General features: G+C 52.4%; 4 protein-coding genes across 5 annotated transcripts; 3 read left to right on the top strand and 1 right to left on the bottom strand.

Annotated features, from left to right (window-relative positions):
* Nucleotides 1–429: 429 nt before the first annotated feature.
* LOC128268014 (centrosomal protein of 131 kDa) lies at nucleotides 430–5,088 on the top strand. Its single transcript, XM_053005001.1, has 7 exons — nucleotides 430–462; nucleotides 584–1,433; nucleotides 1,554–2,855; nucleotides 3,114–3,387; nucleotides 3,458–4,534; nucleotides 4,589–4,882; nucleotides 4,956–5,088. The coding sequence occupies exons 1-7, from the start codon at nucleotides 436–438 to the stop codon at nucleotides 5,086–5,088; spliced, it is 3,957 nt and encodes a 1,318-aa protein (XP_052860961.1). The 5' UTR covers nucleotides 430–435.
* Nucleotides 5,089–8,817: 3,729 nt separating this feature from the next.
* LOC128278249 (proteoglycan 4-like) lies at nucleotides 8,818–13,735 on the bottom strand. The gene is made up of 2 exons (XM_053016931.1): nucleotides 13,395–13,735; nucleotides 8,818–10,791 (listed from the first exon to the last, which is right to left on the bottom strand). Exons 1-2 carry the CDS (start codon nucleotides 13,641–13,643, stop codon nucleotides 8,929–8,931), a joined length of 2,112 nt encoding a protein of 703 aa, XP_052872891.1. The 5' UTR covers nucleotides 13,644–13,735; the 3' UTR covers nucleotides 8,818–8,928.
* Nucleotides 13,736–17,934: 4,199 nt separating this feature from the next.
* LOC128278196 (sister chromatid cohesion protein PDS5 homolog B-B) lies at nucleotides 17,935–22,901 on the top strand. Of its 2 annotated transcripts, none has more exons than XM_053016870.1 (7): nucleotides 17,935–18,401; nucleotides 18,475–20,839; nucleotides 20,907–21,043; nucleotides 21,101–21,177; nucleotides 21,250–21,512; nucleotides 21,581–21,883; nucleotides 21,926–22,901. In XM_053016870.1, the coding sequence occupies exons 1-7, from the start codon at nucleotides 17,935–17,937 to the stop codon at nucleotides 22,205–22,207; spliced, it is 3,894 nt and encodes a 1,297-aa protein (XP_052872830.1). In that variant the 3' UTR covers nucleotides 22,208–22,901. The 2 variants fall into 2 exon arrangements, with proteins under 2 accessions (XP_052872830.1, XP_052872829.1); XM_053016869.1 differs by having other exon boundaries at nucleotides 21,581–21,856; nucleotides 21,914–22,901.
* Nucleotides 22,902–24,200: 1,299 nt separating this feature from the next.
* On the top strand, nucleotides 24,201–26,811 carry LOC128269336 (protein phyllopod). The gene is made up of 2 exons (XM_053006776.1): nucleotides 24,201–24,518; nucleotides 25,763–26,811. The coding sequence occupies exons 1-2, from the start codon at nucleotides 24,201–24,203 to the stop codon at nucleotides 26,690–26,692; spliced, it is 1,248 nt and encodes a 415-aa protein (XP_052862736.1). The 3' UTR covers nucleotides 26,693–26,811.
* Nucleotides 26,812–26,917: the final 106 nt, after the last annotated feature.

Genomic DNA, 26,917 nt, shown 5'->3' on the forward strand with positions numbered 1-26,917 from the left:
ACGTAAGAAAACGCTCCCTAATTGGGTAGACATGTGGCAATTTAAATTCCACAGCATGCTGCGGGCCGACCGCTTGTTGACAGAGCTAGGTTCTACAAGTGTCCCGAGTCGCCACAACAAACCGAGCGTGGCGTCTCCATCACCAAACTCCTTGCCTAGTCACGTGGTCAGACGGTTTGTTTGCATTTTCGAGTGCCTTAGAAACGGACCTCAAAACATTCCAGCCCGCACAACGTTGCCCCTGGCAACGTATCAATGGCAGCGGTTGCCATATTTACAAGCGCTCAACAACAAAACATTTTGCTTGATTTGTACGACGCGGACGACGACGTTTGGCGCAGGGACTCGGCTTAATTTAGTGTTTCATCAGAGAAAATCACACTAAATGGCATGTGTTCGCCCGCCATCGCGTAGCGGATGTTTCTGTGCAGCAGTATGGAGCTAAGCCTGTATGGTTCGCAGGTGAGAAGAGGGAAATAGTGGCGATGGAAAGCTTGCCCACTGCCCAAAACAAGGTAGGTCATGGTGCGCCATTACGTTTGACATGCGATCCTTTTTTTTCGGTGCTGCCGATTTTTGACAGATCAGCCTAGCAACGCGCGAAAAGCCGAACAACACAAACCAAAGGGAGCGCCCCGGGTCGGCACTGCAGCAGCACAGCACCAACCGGCCATACTCGGGGCCCGGACCCCACGCCATCCGGCGTCCGCTTTCGGCCGACAGCACACAGTACGCGCGCCACCGGAAGCGCCCGTCGTCCTGCGGGAGCCCGAGTACCGGTAGCCGACTGACCTCCCCGTTCCACCAGCTCTCGAAGCGAAGCACCTCTTCGTCGAGTTTGCTGTTGAAACATTTGCTCACCGAACCGACCTCACGCTACTGGGAATCGAAAGTGCCCCCGAAGCTGGGTGGCCACGGACCGCCAGCAAACGCGGAACGTGTTGGCCAACTCCGCCGTCAGCAAACGCAATCGTCCCTCAACTCCAAAAGCAAACCCCGCAAACGATCGACGAGCGGTGGCGGTAGTAGCAAGCGGCCCCAGAAGCCAGACGATCATCGGAGTCGGCGGGCTAGACGTAGAAACAGTTCCGAGGAGGAGGAAGAGGAGGACGAGGAGGAACGAGAAAGCAGCATGGACGAGATGGACGATACACAGGAGTCGAACAACGAGGCCGAACTGGAGGGCATATGGCGGGGTAAGCCGGCCGAGCGGGCGGCCGACAAGAAACGGTCAGCTCCGTTGCCGATGGTCGCGGTACCGCTGCACCGGAAGCAAGGATCGGGCACGGGAGCGAAGAAGAACAACAACGTGTCGCCGGAGAAGAAGGCCCGAAAGATGGATCTACCCGGCCGGGTCAGCTTCAGCTCGAACGATCCGTACGAGATCGATTACAGTGACTTCGAGGAGAACGAATTTCACAGTCTGCGGGCGAGTCAGCCGAAGCCACCACGGAAAGCGGTGAAAGTGTCCAGCTTGAAGGGCGGCTTGGATCAGAAACCAGCGCCGCCCTTCGGTGGGTCCAGCTACACGGACGAGCAGCTGCTGGAGGAAGTGACGGTCCGGTTTGGTGGCGTTAAGTTTGAGGATGACCTGACGACCAGTACGTCGGGCTACGACACAAAGTGTGACGATGGTAAGGGAGCTCTGGCCAAGCATGGCCAAGCGAGCCCACCGTCTTCCCAGGCCGTCTGTGGTGTGAGCGAATCGAACCGAATCATCGAAGACTACAAGAAGGAAATCGAGGACCTTAACCGACGGCACGATATGGAGCTACGGTTGGCGGTACACCGTCCCCCGGACGAGGACGACGCCGGAGTGCTGCTGAGTTCCGGAGCGAAACCGTACGATCCGAAGTGTTTCACACCCTCGGAGACGCCCGAAGATATGTTCACGTCTTCCACGAAGGCCGCCGAGAGTACGACCGAAGACACGGACGTGGAGCTGGACCGGTCCTGTGACCGACGGCCAGCTAGACTGCTGGAGAAGAACGTCATCAACGAGTACTACGAGTGTATCAACGAGATCATCACCGAACAGTCGCCTTCGCGGCGCCCACAACGGACGCACCCGACAGACCCGACGCCACCGGATGCCAAGGAGGTGGCCTCCATTCAGCGCAACCTAAACAACGAATCCTGCGCCAAGACCGGCCCCAAGGAGAAACAGTTCGGCGGTTCGTCATCCTCCTCCGGAGGGTCACCGGGCGGCAAGTCGGGAAAGTCGGGCACGGGCGACAAAAACCGGCTGGACTCCGGCGCAAACCCGGTGATCAAGAATTACTTCAAGGTGAAGGAACAAAACATTGTATCCGATAGCAGGAGCAGCTTGGCGAGTGGCAGCGCCGGCAGCAGCAAGTCCATCGGGGGGCAGCCCAAAAATGTGCTGCTTTCGAAAAGGAATGCGAAAGAAAAGCCCAAGTCCGCCGACACGCACAAGTCCATTCTGCGTAACGCCAAGAAGCAGAACAACGGTGCCAATGGGACCGGCGGTGGCTCGCGGAAGTACTCCGTCGGTCTGTGTCGTGAGGATAGCAACATTTCCGAGTTTCACATGGACAAAGTCGTCAGCTGGATGTCCTGCAACGAGGACACGTTTCCGGTGAACACTGATGTGACGGCCACGCTGGACGAGGGCCGCGACGAGCTGCCGCGTAAGAGTGCCACAAGGATCAACAGTTCTCCGGTGACCACAGACACCACCGCCGATACGTCCGAACGTCCACCACCGGCGTACAGTGCCACGTTTGCGGACGCCAACCGAGATCCGGAGCGTCACGAGCAGGCCACTATCAGTAGTGTGCAGTCGAACTTTGACGAGGATTCGGTTGTCAGCAGCAGTGCCAAACAAAAGTCTGGTAAGTGGAGTCACTAGTCTAGATCTAGTAGGCAGACAGCGGGGAAAGCTCCATGGGCATCGTTGATCTAGTACACTTTGCACGTAGAGCTATGCAAGCGCGCTACACGGTTTTACACATTTGTTCCATACCTTTTTGCCCAAATCGTAAGTTATTTAGTATGTTTTCCGGTAGCAGCCTGATTAGTCTGGTTCCTTTGCTAGGTAAACCCGTTGCCCATTTGGCGGAGAATGTAAAATAATCCCCAACGTCCTCTAGATTTTCAAGCACTCAAGCACGAAGTCGAGTATCGGCTGAGCAACATTCTGGACTGCACCGACTCGCAGGCCAGCTCGGGCTGCGAAGGGGACCCCGCGGGCCAGCAGAAGAGCAAAGCAAAGGATCTGTTCTCGTACCTCGACCAGGTGGAGCGAAAGTGCGGAAAGGTGGTCTACAAAGGCACCACCGGCAGCAGTGCGCTCGGACCCTCGGATTCGGAGCGCTCGGAGATGGAGTTTGCGGCCGAGCCGGACTACATCGAGGCGGTGCCCAAGTGAGCGCCTGCATGAGCAGGATTTATCGGTGGACACTGTTTGACCCCCTTTTCTTGCCCCTACTTTTAGAATGACCGACCTTTTGGAGCTTCCACCGCATCAGCTTGCCCGACGGGTGATCAAACTGTCGCTCCGTGCCAACGAGCTTAGCAACGCGATGCAACTGTCCAAGGATCACATCGCCAACGTCAAGGCGGACAAGGTGAAGGCAATACGGACCGAAAAGTGTGCCCTGCAGGGGAAACTGAAAGAGCAGAAGAAGCACTACGAGGACATTATCGGCCGACACCAGGAGTTTATCGATCAGCTGATCAAGGATAAGTCCGGGCTGTGCGAGAAGGTAACGCAGCTGACGCGCCGGCTCGACTCGCAGAACCAAAGCTGGGAGCACCGGCTGAAGACGGAACTGGAGCGGGCCCGGGACACGGCGCTGGCGGCGGAAAAGATTCGCCGCGAGAAGTGGGTCCGGGAGAACACGAAGAAAATCAAAGAGCTCACCGTGAAGGGGCTCGAGCTGGAGATCAACAAAATGACCGCCACGCACCAGAAGGAGATTGCCGAGCTGAAGCGCCAGCACAAGGACGAGCTGGTGTGTGCGCTCGGCGAGCTGAAGCTTCAGTACGAACAGAACGAGGCGGACGTTCGGGCAGGGTTGGTGAAGGAACGCGAGACGATCCTCGAGCGCGAACGTCAGGCTCTGCTCGAACGCTTCGACCGGCAGGTCACGGAAGAGCGGACCATTTTCGAGCAGCAACGCCAGCACCTGCTCAGCGAGTTCGACCTCGAGAAGGAACGGCTCCAGAAGGAGGCCGCCCGGAAGGCCCAGTACGCCGAGGCTCAGCTGGAGGAGCTGAAGCGCGAGAACAGCAAAAACCTGGACTTTGCCCAGAAGGAGTACGTGCAAATGCTGAAGCAGCGCGAAACGAAACACCAGGACGAGCTGACCAAGTTGCAGAAGCATTTCGAGTCGGACTTTGCCATCTGGAAGCGGGAACACGAGCGAAAGTCGAAGGGCGAGCTGGAGGAGCGTGAAAACGCTATCCGGGGCCAGTGCCGGGACGAGCGCAACCAGCAGATCGATCTGATCGTGGCGAAAGTGACGGCGGAAACCCAAAAACAGGAGCAAGAGTTTGACACTAGAATGAGGTAAATGGCGTTGATTGGCGTCCTCGCTGGAGACTAACGTTTTCTTTTCCGTAGCCGGCTGAAGGAGAAACACGAAGCGGAACAGAAAGAGGCGGAAGCTGCCGAAGCGTTGCTGAAGCAAAAGTATCAGGACTCGCGGGTGAAGCTAGCCGAGGCGGAAGCGACGATTCAGAACATGAAGGCATCGGCCAAGCAAACCGATCTCCAGCTGAGCCACGCCAAGAAGCTGTGCGACGATCTGCTGCGCGAGAAGGAAACGATGCGCGACGAAGCGCGCCGTGAGGTGCAGAAGGACATGAGCAATATGCAGCGCGACAGGGAGCGTGAAATCGAACGAATTTACTGCAGGTACGGATACGGTTTTGGCCACTTTTGGGCACTTCCGATTGGTAACTTTCGTTCACTGTACACCCCCTACCAGAGTTCAGCAAGCGATCGACAAGAAGGATGCCACCATATCGGCGCTCCAGAAGGAGATCGCTGGGCTGAAGGAACGATGCCTGAAGCAGGACGCCATCATTCGCCAGCAGCGCATAGACTATTGTATAAAGTAGACCCACCGACGAAGGCAGCGTAAATGTTTTGTTTTTATCGATGTATTATGACTTTATATTTTGTAGACGGAAGTAGTACGTTGTACGATACATAAAAAAACAAAACTTTATAAGCTACAGCTGTCTACACCTAGTATTGCTTCCAGCGGTCCTTTGGTGGACCGTTTTGCCCGCCCTAAAGTATGCCGAAAATCAGTTCTTCAAGAGTCTTTCGCGTTGACCACCTTCATCTCGCCAATGTCGATCTTAATGTCCTTCAGTGTTGCCAGAAAGGGATCAGCTGAGGCCTGTTGGGACGTGTTCGGGACCGTCTTGGTAATGACCACCACATCCGGATGGTTGTTCGGTGCTTTCGCAAGGTTCTTCGCGAACGACACGTATTGCTGGCCGTTCGGGGGCTGTTCCTGTTCGAGCTTCTCCAGATCGATCAGAATGCGACGCACGGGCTTGGCGTCGCTGTCACGTCCGCGTCGAATCATTGGCGTGAGTTGGTCGGGGAGTGACCACCGCCGTCCCTCACAGTTCGGCAGTAAAGTTTCTTGGAGGATGAGCTTCAATTCGAAACAAATATATATCATTTTCAAGCTACTTCTGCAAGTTAGTTTTTCCCTTTCGAAGATGGAATTGACGACTGTTTTAGCGAGTGTCCAGAGCAGATCAAATTCCCCCGAAGGTCATTCGTGATCAACACAAACAGGTTTCGGGGATTTTTTAGCAAGTGATTTTAAACTTCTTAGAACCCCTCTTTAGGTATTCTTTCATTCTTCTTCACGCACAGTAGAGCTTCGGATTGATTGTACCAGCAAAACCAGGTTTCTTATCAATTACGTTACGCCAACAGCAGAATCGCGGCATCAGGAACAACGTCGACGGCTCACCAAGGGTCAGTTTGCTTTGGTCCATCATCAGCATCATGTGTAGAACTGCGAGAACTCTGTTCATTGCATCACTGCTTCTGCTGAGTATTGGTGCTTTCGGTCAGCAAGCATCCTTTTCGTACGATCTCCCGAGGGATTTCTTTAGCAGAACATCGATGGATGGTAAGTTAAAGCATTTTCAGGTCACAATAGTATTCACAGCATTGTGATCTCATCTCAATAGATTGCATAAGAAGATTCTATTCGAAGCCAGAAGAATTCCATTCAAAGCATGAATCTGATAGTGACTCTCGTGTGTATCGTGAATTTCAGCACATGGTAGGTACTGAGTGAAAATCATTTGAACATTGCTTAAATGATGCCACTTCTTTAGGTGATCATTGGTAGGATTGAGCCAAATGGAACATTCACCTATTTTTGTGGTGCGTCGCTGATAACCCATGAATTCGTACTGACTACAGCCTATTGTGTGGATGAGGAGTTCACGTAAGGTCCCGAAAAAGTTTCATCGAAAACATGAATTCAATCTTGAGTTGAGTATTTTTCAATTCCAACTTCTCCGATGCAGAGGTGTTCCGAACACGGTGAAAATTGGAGACACCGATCTCGCGAGAGAAGAGGATAACGAATATGCACAACACGTCGGAATCGGCCGCATTATTGTGCACCCGCGGTTCAGAAGATATAAGTTCTACTTCGATATAGCATTGATTCAACTGGCAGAGCCCATCAGATTCTCGGCGGCAGTCTGTCCGGCGTGTCTGTGGCGAGAACCTTCGCTACCTCCTGAGCCAATGGATGCCATCAGGCTCAAACGTAAGGGTTTTGAAGAAACCTTGACGTTGATGCGGGTGAGGTTAGGCAAGATTGAGCAGTCTAGTTGCAACGAGCAAATAAAACGATCTTTGGTTTTGACGAACGGATTACGAGACGATCAGTTCTGTATGAACCCGAACTATCTGTTTGAAGCCTCCGAGGGTGACATAGCTGCACCGATCGACGTGAAACGGCCAACTGTGGGAGGCTTTGTAGTTCCTCTAGTCGTGGGCACCGTATCATTTCACCGTACACGACCGACCGGCAGAGCCGATCGAAGTCTATACTAAGATCAGTTCTTACATCGATTGGATCGAACGGGAGGTGAACCAAACTTTGACCGGTGAAGGTAAGCCTAACCTACATGATAAGAAACAGTGGCAAAAGCCCTTATATTGTATTGCTTTCAGAATGTTCGAAACATTTGAGCTGCTTTGGGCCCCAAAACAGTACAGTCACTATAGCTGATTTTCCAAGACACAAGTCGCTTCAGCGGTTTGGTTTAATCTGGAACGACACTGCGCCGTCCCTGTACGATTGTGGAGCGACGCTGATCGACTACCAGTATCTGCTAACGTCCGCATCCTGTGTCACAACCAACCGCGGCGATCCATTGTATGTTTCTTATGATGGCAAAGAACGTATCGCCGTCGAAGAAGTTTATGTGTCCCCGAGCTATATTCGAGGACGTCCAGAAAACGACGTCGCTCTCCTGAAGATAGCAAAGTTCACGAATAAAAAGGTACATCGCCCGTCCTGCCTTTGGAACCGTCATACTGACGGCGAATGGAGCACCCATCCTGTAGTTAGCGCATACGGACCATCGGAACCGCTCTTGCCATCGGACTCCTCGCAGGGGGTGAACAGAACCATCTCGATTAGACCTAAGCACACAAAAGATTGCAAAGCCGATGAACTTCGCGGTAGTGATTTGATCCGCTGCCTCAATAGAGTCCAGAAGGTGCCGCCACTTTGTTCGGTGAGTTACGGTTGTAACGGTCGTAGATCTTTGCTGAGTCACTTTTGCTTTTCCAGATGGACTACGGAGCCCCGGTGACCAATGATAGAGGTAAACCAGAGGATCCCAACTACATCTATGGCGTAGTATCATCGCTCAATGAGGGTTGTGAATCAAAATTAATTATTACGGACGTTTCGCCGCACATCGTTTGGATTGAAGATACCATCATAAGCGGACGATACATATTTTCAGACACGAGACATCGATCCCTGGTGCCCATAACATTACGGTTTAATTAGCCTACTAAGTGCTGTGCTATTATAACAAACGCATATTTTTCCATTTTGGATTGGATTAGGTTAGCTTGGGTCACCGCAAATACTGGGTTGTTCAATAAATTCGGAGCGTCGATAACAGACGACGCTGCTACGAGCCTAATTTTTTTTGTTACATTGGTACACTCTTCATATGAACGTATGTGAAGTTTCATTTCAATCAGTCACTTAATGTTTTTTACATGCCATTTAGAATCGACGTGTAACAGTATTTTTTGCAACGGAAAAAAACCAAGTATCGTGCAGTGATTTATGAGCGAATGTTGAAAGTGTATAAGGACTCTTCGCTTTCAGTTAGTACATTAAAAGGTGGTTTCTGGATTTAAACGTGGTCGTACAAGCCTTCAAGCCGATCCACGTCAAAGACGCCCAAAAACAGACACAGCTCTTGAAATCGTAGAAAAAATACAGCAGCGTATTGGAAAATCGTCGAGATACTGAAAGAGATTTAGTATAATGTCTAGCCATCTCATTGAGCAGCAGTATAACCAATATCAAAATGAAATTCGTAAATTGGCTTCTCATTGGAACAAGTGTATTGCTGTTCAGGGAGACCGCACTGAAGAGGGTATTTCAACCCATAAAATTGTGTTTTTCTTATTGAACCTCAAAACTGATTTAACAACCCAATACGGTAGGCTAAGGCTTCGTACGAAGAAGGCAGCACAAATGATTTGTTTTTATATATATGACTTTATATTTTGAATCACATCAAACGGAAGTAGTACGTTGTACGATACATAAAAAAAACAGAACTTTATAAGCTACAGCTGTCTACACCTAGTATTGCTTCCAGCGGTCCTTTGGTGGACCGTTTTGCCCGCCCTAAAGTATGCCGAAAATCAGTTCTTCAAGAGTCTTTCGCGTTGACCACCTTCATCTCGCCAATGTCGATCTTGATGTCCTTCAGTGTTGCCAGAAAGGGATCAACTGGGGCCTGGGACGTGTTGGGGACCGTCTTGGTAACGATCACCACATCCGGATAGTTGTTCGGTGCTTTCGAAAGGTCCTTCGCGAACGACACGTATTGCTGCCCGTTCGGGGGTTGCTGCTGCTGGGGCGGATCCTGTTCCTGTTCGAACTTCTCCAGATCGGTCAGAATGCGAAACACGGGCTTGACGGCGCCGTCGGTCTTGCTGTCCGGGACGTCCGCGTCGAATCCTTGGCGCGAGTTGGTGCGCTTGACCGTAAAGTTTGGCCGCCCGTGCGAGATCAGCAGTTTGCGTGCCGTACCCGACGCCGCGCTCCCGTCATTCCAGCGGTTGAGCGGACTTTTCGTGTCCTTCGTTGCCTTCTCGAAGACGTTGGTGCGTTGTCCGTTGGCAGGGGGCGTCACAACCGTTGGTGAGGCCGGTTTCGGGCCCCGTGGTGATGCTGGTGGTGGAGGGGACGCGGCTGCCGCTGCCGTTAGAACCGGAACCGGTTCAAGCAGCGAGACCGGCAGCTTGGCGATCGGTTTCGATGTTTCCAGTATGTCCGTGTGGCTCACGCTGCTACCCGCCTTGGTCAGGGTTCGGATCTGGGAGGGTCTTATCGAAGCCGTTCCACTGCGCACCTGCGGAGACAGCAGCTCCTTCGGAGTCGCCGGTGAAGACGTGCCACCGGTTGAGCTACCCGTACCGTTCGACGTTGTGTCGATGGTCAGTGGTTCCATTTGCTTCGCCAAGTTGTTCGAAGGCCTTGGACTATCGGTAAAGCTACCGATCGAGACGATTACCGTTCGATTGGCCGCAGGATTGGACGGAGGCGACACAGTTTTTGCGTACGGACCGCCGATACGGGCCTGTGTTCTTGTGTCTTTCACCCGTGGCAGGGTATTTGAGTACGCATGGCCATTCGCTGGTTTGCTGAACGGGCCCGGGGAAGCAGCCGGTGTCGTTCTGGGTGAAAGGACCACCTTCGGGGAGGCAGTTCCATTGGCTTTGGGGAGTGTGCTGGATGCCGCTGGAACACCATTCGTGAACATAACCGTGCTGCTGGTCACTGTCGTGGGAACAGTAGTAGCTTTCGGGGAAGCTACTATGGGACTAGTGGTGGTCTGAGTGGCCACAGCCAATGGAGACTTCGGTGGAGTGTTCATGCTCTGAGCTGTCTGACTTTTCACCGAGAGGCCGTTACTTTTGTCCGTTCCGTTGGTAGCCTCAGGACGGCTCGGATAAACGGTAGGTACAATTTTGATCGAACTAGAAGCTACACTCTGAGGCTTCACACTGTCCGCAACAGGCGCCGGTGACACTGGAACACTTTTCTTCCACGGCGTAGGGCTAATGGTAATTGCCGTTGGCTTTCCATTCGAAAGGGGAGCCTTCGTGGGTAACGCGATCCCATTGGCTGCCGGTCGCGTTGCAGGACCGTTCACTTTCTTTACCGCCACAGGACTTGGTTGCGTATTTGCGAAGACCGCCCCACGCTCCCGGTCGATCACGTCGACAATCGTCTTCAGTGGGTTCTCCACCCGCGGGGTATCGTTGACCGGCGAAACCGATGGGCCGTTCACTTTGAGCTGCACTTCGCTGCGCGTAGCTTCGATCGCCCGTTCGATTTCTTCGTTTTTCGTCCCGTCTCCCGCCTCCATGTCCTGGCGTTTGATCTTTCGCTTCAGCGTGCTGCGCAGTTCCGCCTGCAGGGCATCCTTCATCACGTCGATCGCCTTGTCGTCGGCCGGGGTCACCGGAGAATCGCACGATCCTTTGCCATTTTCATCCAAAACACCCTAAAACGAACGAAAGTAAAAGGTTAGCTATGTTTAGAGGCCTTCGAAAGGATGGTAAATAGGACATGGGATAGTGATGGCTATAAAGGCAAGGCAAAACCGTTTGTCCTTTATACATATCGATAATAACCCCCATTACTGTCAACGTTATACGCTGACCGAGTAGGAAAAAAGCGCCCGAGGTTACGTGACCTTTATTTGCTTTAGTCACTAATGTAGTTAGTTAATTACTGTATGTTTATCCAGTTATCGAGTATACGTTAATTCTTCGCCAGAAACCACAGCACACCCCGGAGGCTCCGGGTGTCATTCAAGAAAAAATAAATACCACACTCTGCGGTTAGAGGTGGCCCGGCTGGCCGTTCCTAGTGGCCCGGGTGTGGCCACACCCGATCGGCAAAATGCAACAACAACTGTGCAAGCAATGCATCACCCGCCGGCAACGTCACTTAACGCTGACAAGCGCCGGTTGTTGGACGATCGACGTGATTCATGTTCGTTTAAGTTTATGCCGCGTTCGGCGGTAAAGTTTCACGCTAAAAATGATATTCCATTTTACGTTCCTTCTTAAGGGGGTGGCATCCCCGTCCGCGAAAGGAAAAAAAAGCTTTATCGATTGTTCTCATTCGCCGATTATCGGGCCGACGGTCGGCCACTCTTGCCGGGCCGTGATAGGAATGGTGGAAAAATGTCGCAACATTCCTAGGTTTTTTGCGTCTACCACTTGCCGTGCCTTATCAGCGCACCCCCGAGGCATTATCGATGAGAGGTGGAGGTAGAAGGAAACAAGAATGCGTGCGTCATTCCAACCTTTAACCGTCCCGGGGTCCGGCCCGGGGTTTCGTTTTGCTTGTATCCTGGTTACTGAACATAAAATTTAAGACGAAATCGGTCGCCTCTGCGGTCGTTTATGAAATCACGCATAATGTTGTCAAACATTAAACGCAAAAACCCGTTTGATGAAATCATCAACCGAACGATCATGGATGAGATGAAGATGGTCGAAGCCATCAGTAGATGATCGCGCATTCAACTGGAGACAACCATTTTTCTATTGCTTTCGACAACGATCATCATCGAAAAATGTAGGTTAAGGAATGTATAATATGAACACCCCTAAATAATTGCATAAGAAATGTCTCTTTTTGGCCGTACAGAAAGCATTGCAGCATTTTCGCAGCTACCATTGTTTCTATCTCTAATTTCGAGATGAAAATTATAATTTGCGGCGTCTCCTCACGGGGACAATCATCATCCGGGAGTCGGTGTCGCCATCGTCAAACATTGTTACCCCCTTTTTCAACACATCTCGACGGTGTCCCGGAAAAGACGGCACAGCTCTCTTTCTCTTGCTCTCTCTCTGATCGTGGTGACCTCTGGCCACCGGTACGGGCGCCGCTTCCGGAACCGGAGTCTTTGTATTTTTGCAAGCCCGGCACAAACCGGCGCAACGTGACCCACAATGGGCAAGGCAATACTTTGCATCCAATGGGTAAGATGGCAAGATCTGAGAGACTGGAGTTTCCGACAGCGACATTCCCATGCCGGGGGCGGCGGCCGGTTGTTCCCACGAGCTTCATCCCATTGTTCATCCCGGTGGCATTGGGAACCCAAAGGTTGGCACTCCCCGGCGCGCGTTAGGCGTACTAAAAGGCCCCGCGCCGGCCACTAATTGTGCTAAGTAGCACTCTAATCAGCAGCACAAACGCGCCCGTTTTCTCCCACCGATTGATGGCTTTCCAGTATAATTGATGCCTAAAAATCGCTGGTCAGCCAGGGGCCCCGGGGAGCCGCTGCGCAGGGTAGAAAATATGAGGCAGGCAACACGGTCAGTTCCGTCCATCTGGCGGTCCCAGCACCACAATATTAGAAGCCTTATCGACCGTTTCTCCATCTTTATCAATAATTCGATAACGGACCCCCGCATTACCACGTCGGCGGCACACCATCACCCCGTTTGGAGTTTGGAGCTACCATAAAACGGCTTCAAGGCCGCACGGGGCTCAAATCGAGCTCGGGGAAGGCGCTCGAACCATCTCAATTATCTCAGCTGGATAAACACAAACAGCCACCGCACCGCCTCCCGATCCCTAACACCACGACGCGCCCCGTCAAAGGTTGACGTCAGCGGCTCGCAAGCGGGGGGGAAGGTTAGCTTACTTGCGGTCGGAACTTATTTGCATGCGCGGATCTCGGAAGCGCATCTCACGGCTAGTGGCAAAACCGGATCGTGCCAACAAACCGAACCACGGCAACGTTACGTTTCGGTACGTGTTTATGAGATAGCTCGTCGGTGATAGCGATTACACTTCGCTCCACAGGTTTCGAGTGCAATCCTCGAGAAATCCTTAAGCCCTCCTCATGGCTACCGATTGCTGTCGATCGTGTTACATTGGCTTCAATAAAAAGCAAAAAAGCCGCCAGTCTGTTAACACGTGTGCCCTATAAAAACCCCTGACCGCTCGAGGCGGCCGCCTTGAAGTCCCCACATCTCCCTGGGGGCACGTACCGGCCACCGTTTGTCGGCTTATAAAAAGGGTGGCATTAGGTGCAACAAAATAAGGCGCAAACAAACTAATCGCGTATATAGCGGGTGATCTTACGTTCGATCGTTGGATGAAGCCCGGTGTGCTGCGATCGTTCGTTTTCGTCGGTTTCAGGTTGATTCCGCTACGGATGGCGGCCATCAGCTGGTCGTTAAAATCCGACTGATCGCCCCCCGGCGAAGTTCCATTCTGGTGTCTCGTTGGCGATGGTGAAGCGGCCCCACTCGAAGGCGTCAGTGGCCCCAGGGAGCTGGTGTGCCCTGGAGTTGGTGGCGGCGGTGGTGGCGGCGGAGTGGTCGAAATCATTGTTTGTCACACCGGATACCGGCAGCGCACTAATATGTGACGCCAATTAGATGCAAATCACGCACCGATGCACAACCGATTTGAAGGACCTCCCTTGGTCACAGTCCTATCCTTTTGAACACAGTCACGTAGATTCACTCCATGTGCGTAGGGTTCGCACGTTAACACCGGGACAGGTTGAGCTCACGACTGGGCCGTGGGCGTACTTTCCCAGCCCGACCCGTCAACCGACCCGATAACGGAGTGGGATTCGGTTCGCATTAAGATAGGGCCGGCCGAGATATCTTATCATTCGCGCCCAGTGTTCGATTTTCGATTTCGACGCAGAAGCGGCCACCCCTGTCGCCCGCCCTGTCCTGTTTCCTGTTTAAAGCACCAGCCGACACCAGCGAGAGCGATCTTAAAATTCCGTGTTTTTGTTCGCCGATTGGGCTCGCGCTTCGAAAGTGGCTGGCGAGAGAGAGAGCCAACCGCGGGCTCCACTTTAACAGTTTTGAAACACAAATCAGCGAAAGTTCGAAAGTCAAAAAAACACACCACAGCCACGGCCCCGTATCGACGCGCCGCGCGCAGGTTAATGGGTTCGGGTTTATTGGGTTACTTTCTTATCCAGTTATTAAGACACCAAACTTCACGGAATCACGTGTTGCCGTTGCGCGAGAAGTAGTAGCGCGCGCGCACTGCGCTGCTGTTGATGCTGCTGCTACGAACCGGTCACGGTGACTGCCGAGTTGTGTCTGGGGTTCGCCCAGCGCTGTGTAGTAGGATCTGCGGCGGACTGTGTCTCGCGGCCGTGGAGTCGCGAGTGAGTAAACTCTCACACACGGTGAGGCCGGTCGGTCCACGGGGTCCCAATAACGGATGACCCTGGTGCCTTACCTCACCCCAACAAGATTCCAGCAAATCAAGCACGTGGTGATTCATCATCAACGTCTGTTTGGTGGATACTGTTTCCGTTGGCTGTTCCACATTGATCCAAAAAACAACAACACGATGGCCAAGTGTTCCGGTGCATTTACCCATCCGTTCGGCCGGCCGGACTCACAATTGGGTGCATTCAAACGTTCTCATGCTGCCAAAGAATGGGCAGCTTCTTCGCGACTCTCTACAATGGCTTCATTTCTATCTATTGAAGCCATCTGAAAAAACGGAAATTTAGAACCCTTTCCTGTTCGCTGACCGCCCCGGGGCCACTCGAGTGGGTATCGTTCATCGGGTATGAATCAACCGGGCGCGATCGTTTCGAGCTGCGTCTCGAACTCGACACTGATAGCGCTTCCCGCTGACCATAGCAGAACGCGACGATTGATGAATATTTTACAAGTGACTCCGTGGTGTGTGAGTCAATGGCTATTAATCATCAGTACGATCGGCGACGATCGTCCAACACACGTTGCTTTCCGGTTCTGCCACAAAGCACGAAGCGCGTTGTGACGTGCCCTTCGACGCAAAAGTAATGCCGTCTACCCGGTGCGACCCGCGGAAAGTAAATCGCTAGCGAAGCAAACTGGCGACACTGCGATTACCTCCTTGCCGAGCTATGTAGAAAATAGAGAACCTTGTCGTTCATTAAGACGTTTGCTAGACAATCGTGAAAATGGCGCCTACGTCTGCAATCGACTGACTACACATTTGTAGATAATAGAAACAATCACCCATCGTGAAGTAGCCATTTCGAAATGGAAAACAGATCGGCAGATGATAAGGATGCAATCATCGTCGATATCTCCCTATCAGTAAATGCAGCTATTTTTGGTATTAAAATCCAATTAAAACCGCCGTCTCCGTGACGCAATCTCCTTCTTTACGGGTAAAAACTGCACACCATAGAAACATCAAATTGAACAGTCTTGGTGGTCATTTAACGGCCATAAAAACCCGCTAAAATTGTAAATCTGACCTTTCCAAAACCGATGCAATACTGTCCCGCGGGCTAAATGTTGTCCCCCTCAGCATATGACTCAACCACGCACAGGTGGATCGAAACGATTTCTGGTTGCGCGCTTAGTTTGGTTTTTTCTTTCTTTTCGTTTACTTTTATCACTTCTCATCGATATTGGAACGACGTAAGACTTCGGGTTGAAAAAGAAACCAAATCCATCATCAACAGGCAGGCAGCACACGCGGGTGATTGGCGAAATATCAGTGAGTCAGCGAATGTGGAGACGCGATCGAGGTACGCAAAGTATGAGAAAAAATCGACCACGCAACATAGGCAAGGTGGGGAAAAACAAACGAACCATTTGAAGCGCAGATGAAGATCAGAAGCATACGCACAGCATACGCGAGCCTTCGTCGGCTCCGCCTAAAATTGAAACAGCTGAGTACCACTCCTTGGGGTTTCTTTGATTTGTTTTGTCTTTCTAACTGTATTTATTCTACTTTGGATACCAACGATAATTGAATGGACGGCTGTGAGCATAAATCATCCCTCCCGACGTCCAGCTCAGTCAGTCGGAAGCCCACCAGACGCGGGGTTGTGTCGATTTATTGCACTGTTTGGGCGATATGATTCACCACGAGACACCGGCACAGTGATAAGATAACTTGCCCGAATTAGTTTTATCAGTACGAATATTTCTCACCGTATTTCGATCGATCGAAGAAAGTTTGCGCACCGAAACGGCGCGTTCCAGATTCGCAGCGGTCAGTTACAGTTCACAGCTCTATTTCCAATCACCGATGGCTTCGGCGGCTTCCTCTGAACGTCTGCCCAACCCGCCACCAGCACCTCCTGTGGTTCCGGCAGCACCGGTTCCCCCACCACCACAACCCCCGGCCGGAAGTAGCTTTTGCGCGGGTGCTCCGAAACGTGTGGTGAAAATCGCAAACCTGGGCGGTGTTCCGGCAGAGGACGCCAACGATCAGCTTTTGGCCGAAATCCGTACCGGGGTTAGCCTGAAACCGACCAAAACCAAAGACCGCAGCTCGGCCGTGATACGGCGAAGAGGAAACTTCAAGTAAAATATGGCGATCGATAGTGCGGATCAACGGTGGAGATAGTTTTAAAAATTCAAACAATAGCAGCCCGTGATGCCACGATCTGAAACATGAATAAACTAAACAAGGAAACGGTTAATTTCACTTTCTGTGATTATCATTTTGAAAGAAATTTTACGCAATTTTCAAATAGTTCTTTGACGCAGCTGAGTGCCCCGAGCCAAACGTCAAAGTTTGACAAAACACAGGGTAGCAAAATTCGCCGATTTTTTGAGAAGCGCTTTTGCTACGACCGAGTGATTGAAACAGTTGCACAAAGGCCGGCGATGCTCGCTGTCTCACTTTCTCGCGCCTGCTACAACGTGTGCGCGAGCAGGCTAGATGCTCTTTCTCGCTTGTGCGCCGGGTTACACTGTTACCAAGGAGAGAGCGAGATGAACATATCTCCCGGAGCGCACGGCGAAAAGCGAAAAGCACACTCACACATTGCTGCACGGTAGCGGCCGCAGCGAGCGAAAGGAAGCCAAAACGGTAATCATCTTCGCAACGACAACGGTGAACAAATCCGAGCAAACCGTAAAATTTAACCCAGAAAGAGGCCCCCAGCAAACCCAGGCCTGCTTAGCACTCCGGTGTTTTCGTAGATCTATTTTGCGCACAAAGTGTCGGATGCGGCTAGCCAAAACCAAGCGCATAAGTGGCCAGAAGCGGGTCTTGTCAGTGGTGCTGCAACGCGCGCGAGCCGTGTGTGTGTGTCTTGAATTTTCGTTGTGCATTCCGCTGTGCCGAGCTATTGTTTTGGAGAGGCCCCGTCGATAACACACACGGCAGAAAATGTGTTACGCACCAGCGAGCTAGGAGCATTGCGCACACACAGCACGCAAAAGGATCTTCTGTTTGGTGCCAAACGGACCGAAAGAGTGAGAAAGCGAGAGAAAAGTGTGCGAAGAAAGAACTCATTTTTAGTATCTGTTGTTTTATGGCACAAGTCAAATCGTGTTTCGTACTCGTTTTTGTTTGAAGACAGAAAGCCCACCGGAATCGTAGCAGAGCATCGAATCATTGGCGTGGCTTGCGCGAACAGTTTTCTAATAAGCGCGCTGTAGAGCACCGGCGGCGAAAGATCCGGAATCGAGCCAATACCAGGAAAACGGAACTCAGAACGTGCCGGGAGTTGAAGAAGTTGCAAGCGTTTTTAATTCCTTCATCGGTAGCAATGGTGTACAATTTCTAACAGGCGATTCCGATTGTTGCCGGATCGACGGACTACAATAGAGACATTCAAAGCGACAGCACACCTAGAATCAGCATCCCGCTCTCGAGAAGTAAACAAAACTTGCCACACGCGACCATGGCGGACATCACATACCCGGCTGGTTGCCGGCCCATCAACGAGGAGCTCGGTCAGGACGAGTTGATACGGCGCCTTAAAACGCTCACGCACACACTGCAGGCGATGGGCCAGGACGAGGGCATGTACACGCACTACATTCCGCTGGCCGTTCACCTGGCGGACGAATTCTTTCTGCAGCACCCGTCGCGCGACGTCCAGCTCCTGATAGCGTGCTGTATCGCCGATGTGCTGCGTGTGTACGCACCGGAAGCACCGTACAAGGATCAGGATCAGATCAAGGGCATCTTTATGTTTCTGATCCGCCAGCTGAGCGGGTTGCGCGACCCGAAGGATCCGGCGTTCAAGCGGTACTTCTATCTGCTGGAGAATCTGGCCTACGTCAAGTCGTTCAACATGTGCTTCGAACTCGAGGACTGCCAGGAGGTGTTCTGCACACTGTTCAGCCTAATGTTTCGGATTGTCAAGTAAGCGGGAACCCACCGGCCGCCTTCATTTGGGACGTATTTTACCCATCTTTTCCCCACCTTCCCTTTCCAGCGACGAGCACAGCCCGAAAGTGAAATCGTTTATGCAGGACGTCCTGGCGCCCCTCATCACCGAGTCCGATTCGGTGTCGTACGATCTGCTCGATCTGCTGTACATTAACATCGTCGACCCGTGCAAGACGCAAAAGCGGAACGCGTACGAACTGGCCAAGGAACTGATCGTCAAGACGTCCGACACGCTCGAGGTGTACACGCAGGCCTTTTTCAACCAAATTCTCATTCTGGACAAGTACGAGAAGAACTACCAGATTATGCCGAAAATTTACGACGTCATCTACGAGCTGAACGTGATCGCTCCGGGCATCCTGCTGTCGGTGCTGCCGCAGCTGGAGTGTAAACTGAAATCGTCCCAAGAATCGGAACGCCTGCGAGCGGTTTCGATGCTGGCGCGGATGTTCTCCGAACGCGGCTCGACGCTGGCCAAGCAGTACGGTCCGCTGTGGCGCCAGTTTCTCGGCCGGTTCTACGATATCGCCGTGCTGATCCGGATCAAGTGTGTCCAGAGCACGATGCACTTTCTGCTCAACCATCCGCACCTGCGCAAGGACATCATCGACATACTGCGCAACCGGCAGCACGATTCGGACGAAACCGTGCGCTACGAGGTGGTCATGGCGATCGTCGAGACGGCCAAGCGTGACTTCCAGATCGTGTCGGAGTCGGAGGATCTGCTCGAGTTCGTGAAGGAGCGCACGCTGGACAAAAAGTACAAGATCCGCAAGGAAGCGATGAACGGGCTGGCGTTGATCTACAAGAAGTACCTCAGCGATACGAACGTGCCGGAGGCGACGAAGAAGGCCGTCAACTGGATCAAGGACAAGATCCTGCACGGCTACTACATGACCGGGATCGAAGATCGGCTGCTGGTGGAGCGGCTACTCATTACCTGCCTCGTACCGTACCAGCTGCCGGCGAAGGTGCGCATGAAGAAGCTCTACCAGCTGCTCGGTACGATCGACGATAATGCCACGAAGGCGTTCATTGAGCTGCAGAAAAATCAGCTCAAAGTGCGGCGCAGTGTCGCGGACTGGATCAAACTGCACCGCATCAAGGAGATCGGGCCGGGGCTGCAGAAAGACATGAACGCCAAGTGCTCGAACATCGCCAAGCAGCTGCCCGATCCGGTGAAGGCGCAAGAGTTTTTGCTCAAATTTTCCGCCCAAATGCGCAAAGATCCGAAGCTGCTGGCCGAAATGGAGACGATCCTGAAGCGGGACGTGTCGTGCAAGGAGTGCGCCGACACGATGGCGATCGTGCTGAAGAAGCTCGGCCAACCGATCCTCACCAACACGTACTACAACACGGTCAAGATGCTGCTCGAGCGGATCGCCTCGGTCATGGTGGACAAGCAGTCGATCGTGGTGCTGATCTCGCTGATCCAGGAGTGCATGAACGGTGGCACGGAACTGATCGAGGAGGTCACCCTACCGACGGATTCGGCCGGTGAGCGGGGCCTCAAACTGCTCACCGTGCTGGCGTACGTGTTTTCGGCACACTTTCAGCACGAAGAAATCCTGCGCCACATGATCGGGCTGCTCAGCTTCGACGAACCGTACGTTGCCCCGTACATACTGAAGGCCTTCACGTACCTCGGACGCTACAAACCCCTGATCGATTCGCATCCAACGGTGCTGCGCGAGCTGGGTCCACTGTGCCGCGAGTTTGCGATCGTCGGCACGCCGAAGCAAGCGAAACACGCCATCCGCTGTATGTTTGTCAACACCCAATCATCCACCGGGGGCAGCGGCTTGGCGGCTGCGGCGGCGGCCATTTCCTCCAGTGACGGCGCTGCTGCTGCCGGTGGCTCAGGGGCGGGTGGTGGTGTCAGCGATCCTTCGGCGATCGACATTTTTCCCGAGATCGTCGAAAGCTTGAAGGTAACGCTGCACCCGCAAAGCGAACACTACCGGACGGCAATCGTGACGCTCGGTCACATTGCGTACAATTTGCCGGAAAAGTTCCACGTCCACATAAAGAACATTATTTCGCGCAAGATCGTGAAGGAACTGCTGGTGAAGGAGACGGCCGACGGGCGTGTCGGGGTACCGGCGAAGGAGTGGTGCGACGAGGAGGAGCTACCCGAGGAAACGCGCTGCAAGGTGGAGGGCCTCAAGACCATGGCCCGCTGGTTGCTGGGGCTGAAGAAGGACGTGCTGTCGGCGCAGAAAACGTTCCGCATGCTGAACGCGTTCATCAGCAAGAAGGGTGACCTGCTGGAGCAGGGTGGAGCCCTGTCGGCGGCGGAAAAGTCCTGGCTTCGGCTGAGCGCCGGTAAAGCGATGCTGAAGATCTGCGAACAGAAGGGCGTCGGTGATCAGTTCATTGCCGATCAGTTTTACAATCTATCGCAGCTTATGGTGAGTTCGAGGGGCGGGGCGGGTGGCAAGCTCTTCAATTAATGGCTCCATTCTGTGCCCATTCCAGACTGACCCGGTACCGGAAGTGCGCGACACTTTCGTAAAGAAGCTACACAAAGGTCTCAACAAGGGCGTCCCGCACAAGTGCCTGCCGCTTGATTTCATGGGCTATTACGCGCTCGGTGGTCGGGAAACGGATCGAAGGTAGGAACCCGTTGGACCGCTTTTGGCCTCTAATGATAACACTCAACGTTTCCGTAGTTTGCTGCATCAAATAAAATCAAACATCGAAACGGACGTTAACCGACGGCGCGAATACGTGAAAACGTTTGCCACAGGTAAGGCACCGTAGGGCTAATGCTTTCGACAGATGGCACGAACTAAAACTGCCCTTTTGCACCGAATTCCAGTGGAACGAGCCATGAGCCAACTGCCACACATCCTGCCCGATTACATGCTGGTGTTCGCGGTGACCGTTCTGACGCACGACCCACAATTTACGCGGCCTTCCGATCCGGCCCAGCTACGGCAGATCGAACGGTGCCTGTGGCTCGTCCTGGAGCCACTGGTCACCAACAAGGAATTCTTCTGCCTTGGCTTCTACAAAAACCTGATCGAGCGTATGAAAAACCACAAGGACGCCATGAAGCCGGATGATGAAGAAACGAATCATGTAAGACGGGGAACACGGGAAATGATCCCTGTTCGATTAAATGATCTACTAAATTTTTTTTTTTGCAGAAACTCTGGGCCATTTGTGATATCGCGACGGGGCTTATACTCACCCGGCTCACTTCGTACGATATGCGCGAGTTCCCGGTGGAAGCTCGCATTCCTTCGATGTACTTTCAGCCACAGGCGGAAGACTTTCAAAACACACGCCACTACATTCCAGAGGACATGTACTGCCTGACAAAGGACGGTGGCAGTATGTCCGTGGTGTTTGTCGGTTCATCAAAGTCCAAAACCTCACCCACCATCGCTGGGGTTTCGCTGCCCGGAAGCACGACGCTGAACGTAAGTGTAGGACCATATGACTGTGGCGTTTTGATAACCCGAAGTTCTTGTTCGTAGGACCGCAAGCAGCTTCTAGCGAAAAATACTCGCCTCCCGCAACTGCAAAGCGCCGACGGAACCGACGGTAACAACGGAGCGGAAGACAAAAACGGTAGCACGAGTAGACGTGCGGCACGCGGTGGTACCGGAAGCTTCCGTCCTGCTGCTGCAACGGATGAGGACGACGATGAAGGCGATGACGAGCAATCGGTCCACCGTGAGCAGGACGATGAGGATGACGACGAAGAAGAGGCAGTGGCTGGACCCCCACCGGCAAAGCGAGCGCACAAAGCGGCCGACGACAGTGCCTAAGATGCGGAGCACCAAACTACCGTAGGCTGCTCGTCAGTGGACAGTTAAACTACGGGACACACAACTGGGGGACACATATTATGTTGTGTTCGGCATTCGGCGTTCTTTTCCTTTTTCTAAGTTATTTGTATATTACGATCACGAATGAGATGAATTACACGGAAGTAAGTTGCTTTATTTCGCAAGCTTTTCTTCACACGGGGGGAATTCAGGATTAAAGTACCGTGCAGCAACTCGAGCAACAGTGGCGTTACGATAGGTAGTAGCGTGTTTTAACATATAGGACGGCTTCGTAAGACACAGTAAGAGCTTCACTGCGAAAACAGTAAACCGAGAGCGCAGCGTTATTACGGGGTGATAGTTATTAGTTATTTTACGAACTAGACTACGGCTAATAGTGTCGCTGAACGCAAAAAAGTAAACCAACAACTCTCATTTTTACTATAAAACAACCCCCCGCATTGTGTTGCCTGTATCGTTCGTTTTGTGAGTCCATCGTACACTGTAGAACTCTACTGTGTACGCGCGATTAGTATTTGTATCGAGCACCATCATTCCGGGTGTGCCAGCTTTTGGGTGGGCACGACGCCGGAACCGCTCAGGCGTGCAAAACATGTACAGTTTAGAAGAGACCGGGACATTCTCGATGAGGTTCACTCAAACAGAAAGTGACGTGACTGAAGATAAGTTACGCAAATCAAAGCTAAGAAAAACCAATCGTGAAGAATCTATTACAACATAAACATTACCCCAGACAAAAGCACTTTCTGTCTTTTCTTTATTCAGTAACCGATTCAGAGGTTGTCCGAAAATGTTTCATAAAAGTGAAGTACTCTGAATATTTAGGTTAAAAATGCATTTTTTCATTTAATTCAAAGCAACGGTTGCTTGGGATCATTTGGGCTTTTCAAAATGATGACCAATGATTTCGCGCCACAATCGATTCCTGAACTGTGTGTTTATCATGCTCTCTCTCTCCCTGTGCCCCTCTCTTTCTAGCGCAGTCGCTTTGTCTCGGTCGCACTGCAGGGTTCGATCGGCGTATTGTTTCACTATTTATTAAAGCTTTTCGATCTTAGGCGATTTACGGGGTCCCAAGTTCACTGAGCTTGAAAGACCAATTCCGGTATATTTGTCGCGACGCGTCACAAACACGCCCGCGGGTCCTACTTGTGTCCTTTTCTCCCACACGCATTCTGTGGTAGGTCAAAGGAAAGCTGCGTCTGACATCTGCCCTCAAACACACGTAAACTGCGCGCGTATATACGCGAGTGTATGTGTCCCTAGGTCCCGGTGCACGCATACAAGGGCATCGCTACGCACATTGGCACACGTGCGCACGTTCTGTGGTGTGGTGGCGAAGAAGCGCACCGCAAGGACAGGAAAACATCTGCTGCGCCTACCTGCGCCTGCTGTTAGTCCGCTTTTGACACCGTCGCCGTCCGGAGTTCACACGGTGGCCCGCGCGCCTTTCTCCGTGCACCTTTGGTGGAGGAGGATTTGACACCGTTGCGAGGACATCGTACGGTGGTCGAAAAGAAATAGTGCCACAGCAAGAGTATCCGCAAAAGTGTGGGTGGTGGTGTATTGAAGCAACGCCTGGCCAAACCAAAGAACTTCCTGTCCTGCTCGGAGCGTTTAGTGAACGAGGTGGTTCCGCACCTTCGTGAGTGGCTCCTTTAGTGCGTTTGTATCTGTGTGGTGTGTAAATCTCACGGTTCAGTTTATGCAAAAGTCTGTGCGTGCGCACGAGCAACGCGACAACGTGATCGAATCGAAACCAACGGAAGCGGACACCAAAACGGTTCAATAATCTTCTCCATCGCAGCAGCGGCCACGAGCGGGCGGGCTGCCGATTTAGCAAAGTTTATCCTCCATCACCCGGTAAAGGACGCGTGAGAATTTAATCTAATTTAGAGGTTCTCAGTTCGCCACCCTCAAACCCGGGACCGGAACTGGGTGTTGAAATTCGTGGAGGAACATCGCAGCCACGATGAGTAGTGCTTCCTCGTCTACTGCGGGAAGTAACGCAGCCGGACCACCGGCCGCCGCCAATGGACAACCGGGTGCTGCGGCGGCGGCAGCGGACGGAAGTGCCGGAAGCGATGGAAGTGGCAATGTCGAGCAACCTGGCTCGTCGGCGACACAGCAACGTAGCGCCAACACCACCGGAAACGGACCAGGAACGGTACGCCGGAAGGCGAACGTGTGTCTCATCTGCGGTATCTACACCAATCTGTCGCTCAACATCTTCGAGCCACGGAACGGGCCCAACATTATCGATGTCATCTACGAGAAGTACAAATTTCGGGTAAGCTCGCACCCGGCACGGGCACAGCTTGGACTAGCGTTCCTCCGTGTGCTTCGAAATAGAGATTCCTTTACAACAAACTCCTCGGAAGTCTCCGATAGGTGCGGTGCGACGGAAACCGTAAACGGGGCCCGCGAGGATTGCTCCGTTTATTGCCCCGAATTATCGATTTTCTTTCCGACGATGTTCGCCCTCTTTACTGTCCCCGTGTGACGGGAGGATGTCCATTCGGGAGGAAATTGGGAGTAACCTAGCACAAGAGCGAGAGAGAGAGCGGTGGGCCACGGTATAATAGTCCAGGCGTTGGGTGTAAACAGGAGTGTATAGGACTCTCGTGTTTCCGTCCTACGCGGCCATTCGTACGACCTGCGCCTGCGTTTGTATGGGTAACACGTGAGTGCGAGCGGGCGTGTGTGTTGGAACGGTGTCCGTATGGGGCCTTTGCTCCCACGCGCCTGCTCTCTACCTTTTCGGGTCACTACTTCGGCCGAGGGACGAAACCGTAGACATTTATGGTTTATGTCATACGAGATTGAGCAAACGGACCAACGTGTACCGATGGCAGAAAGGATGGTTGTGTTCGTAGCGCGCGGAGCGGGACGAGAACAATGGGGTGTGCAATGTGTGCGCCACAATCCACAACCGTCGTGTCCGTACAGCTGGCTTTTCCCGCCCTCGGCCATTAATCGCTGACGAACCGCTAGGCTTTCTCCGGTCAAAAGCACTCGGATCACTGAACTCGCTGTTGGTAGGCCGATTTATGTAACTCCAAGAATCCTTACCAGTGTGCTGTTATTTCTTTTTTGTTTTATAGAAACCATCCAATTTAAAGGATTCTTTGTGAATCATTTTATACAGAAGATAACCGCGCGGCGGTGTAGCCAATCTGCAAAAGAGGCACGCACCCAAAACAACATGAAAATGTGATTTCCAATATAAGGTCTCTAGGACGAAAGGGCTGCTTTGAGCTGTTTTTTGACTTTACTTTTGACTTTATATTACTTCATGAAACAACATTTGGTTGGTCAATTATTTTGCCAATCTAAACATGTGGCGAATGTTGAGCACCAGTCATAGACTGCTACGATGCATCTCTTTGCGAAGAGTCATCTTGAGGCAGCCGGCAGATCAAGCTGCACTTTCGTATTCACTGCTTTTGTGGAACTTTTGTTTAAATGTTCTTTTATTGATGTTTTCCAATTTATAATCTATTCTAAAACGTCCTTACTCCAACTCCCACACAGGCCGAACGAGGTGATAACGCGGACAAACACATCTGCTTCAGCTGCAACAACTGGCTGATCAATTGGTACTCACTGCAGAATGCATCCGGCTCCCGGACGTACGAGCCGGCCCCATCGACCAGCCGCTCATCGGACAGCAGCAACAATCGGCACAGTCACAAGCGAACAAGACATTCCCGCGGCGGTGGCGGAGGAGTTGACAAAGAAAACCAGCGGCAACAACCCGATCGCGGCCTGCGGTCGATGGAACAACAGCACGATCAAGTCTCATCGACGACCGTGCCCACCGACGGGGATAAGGAACCGGATGTGCTTATCGTGACAAAAGTACAGCCATCCAATACCAAAAGGATGCGCCATGTTGGGTCCTACAAGCGTTTGGTAGCACTGAAAGAAAGCAACAGCCAAGTGCTTCCACTGGCGGGTGTAGGCATGCGACGGGCGGTTCAGCAACCGGATGAAGATGTGCCGGAAGTGACAAGCACGACCAGCCCCACAGCCGACCCGTGTACGGTGATACGCAGGGTGTTCGAGGGGCAGCTAATCCGGATGCTGCAAGGGCAGGGTACGAGCGTTACTCGAGAAGTTGTTCCACTTCCTAAAGGAAGTCAACGTCAATCACAAACCCCACCTGCCCCCGTACCGTGCGTTGCCGGCAGACCCACGATCCCGACCGGTGTGGATGTGAACGGGAATGCCAGGGATGAACCGGATGCCACAAACATTGACATCGTTTTAAGCTTCAATTCTACCATCTCCGAGGTGATGAACGTGGTGCCATCGTTGAAAGCGCTTCAACCGGACTCTCCCGTCGATAGTGACGAGGATAACGATGTTGCGGTTCGATCTTTGCTGAGCGACCAACGTAAGAAATACGAGGGACTCACGGTGTCGGTCGTACGCGAGAAAAGTGGTTCCACCGGCCAGTAGCAGTGTTGACCATCGACCATCGTACGCTCGATGCTGCCGGTTTCAGGCCAATTTTGTCATCCGAAAATCCCCAAGCATCGGGAGAACGCTTTTGAACGTGTCAATGAGTCGTGAGGAGTCGTCGTTAGTTGTTTAGCAAAATCAATCATGTCCCAATTTTTCCTCGTGGTGAGGATAATCAATATCGTTGCCCAACGTATCGCTTTAGCGGTTGGTTGGAGTGGA

The sequence above is a fragment of the Anopheles cruzii genome, chromosome 2 (assembly GCF_943734635.1).
Source record: "Anopheles cruzii chromosome 2, idAnoCruzAS_RS32_06, whole genome shotgun sequence".
Taxonomy (NCBI): Eukaryota; Metazoa; Arthropoda; class Insecta; order Diptera; family Culicidae; genus Anopheles; species Anopheles cruzii.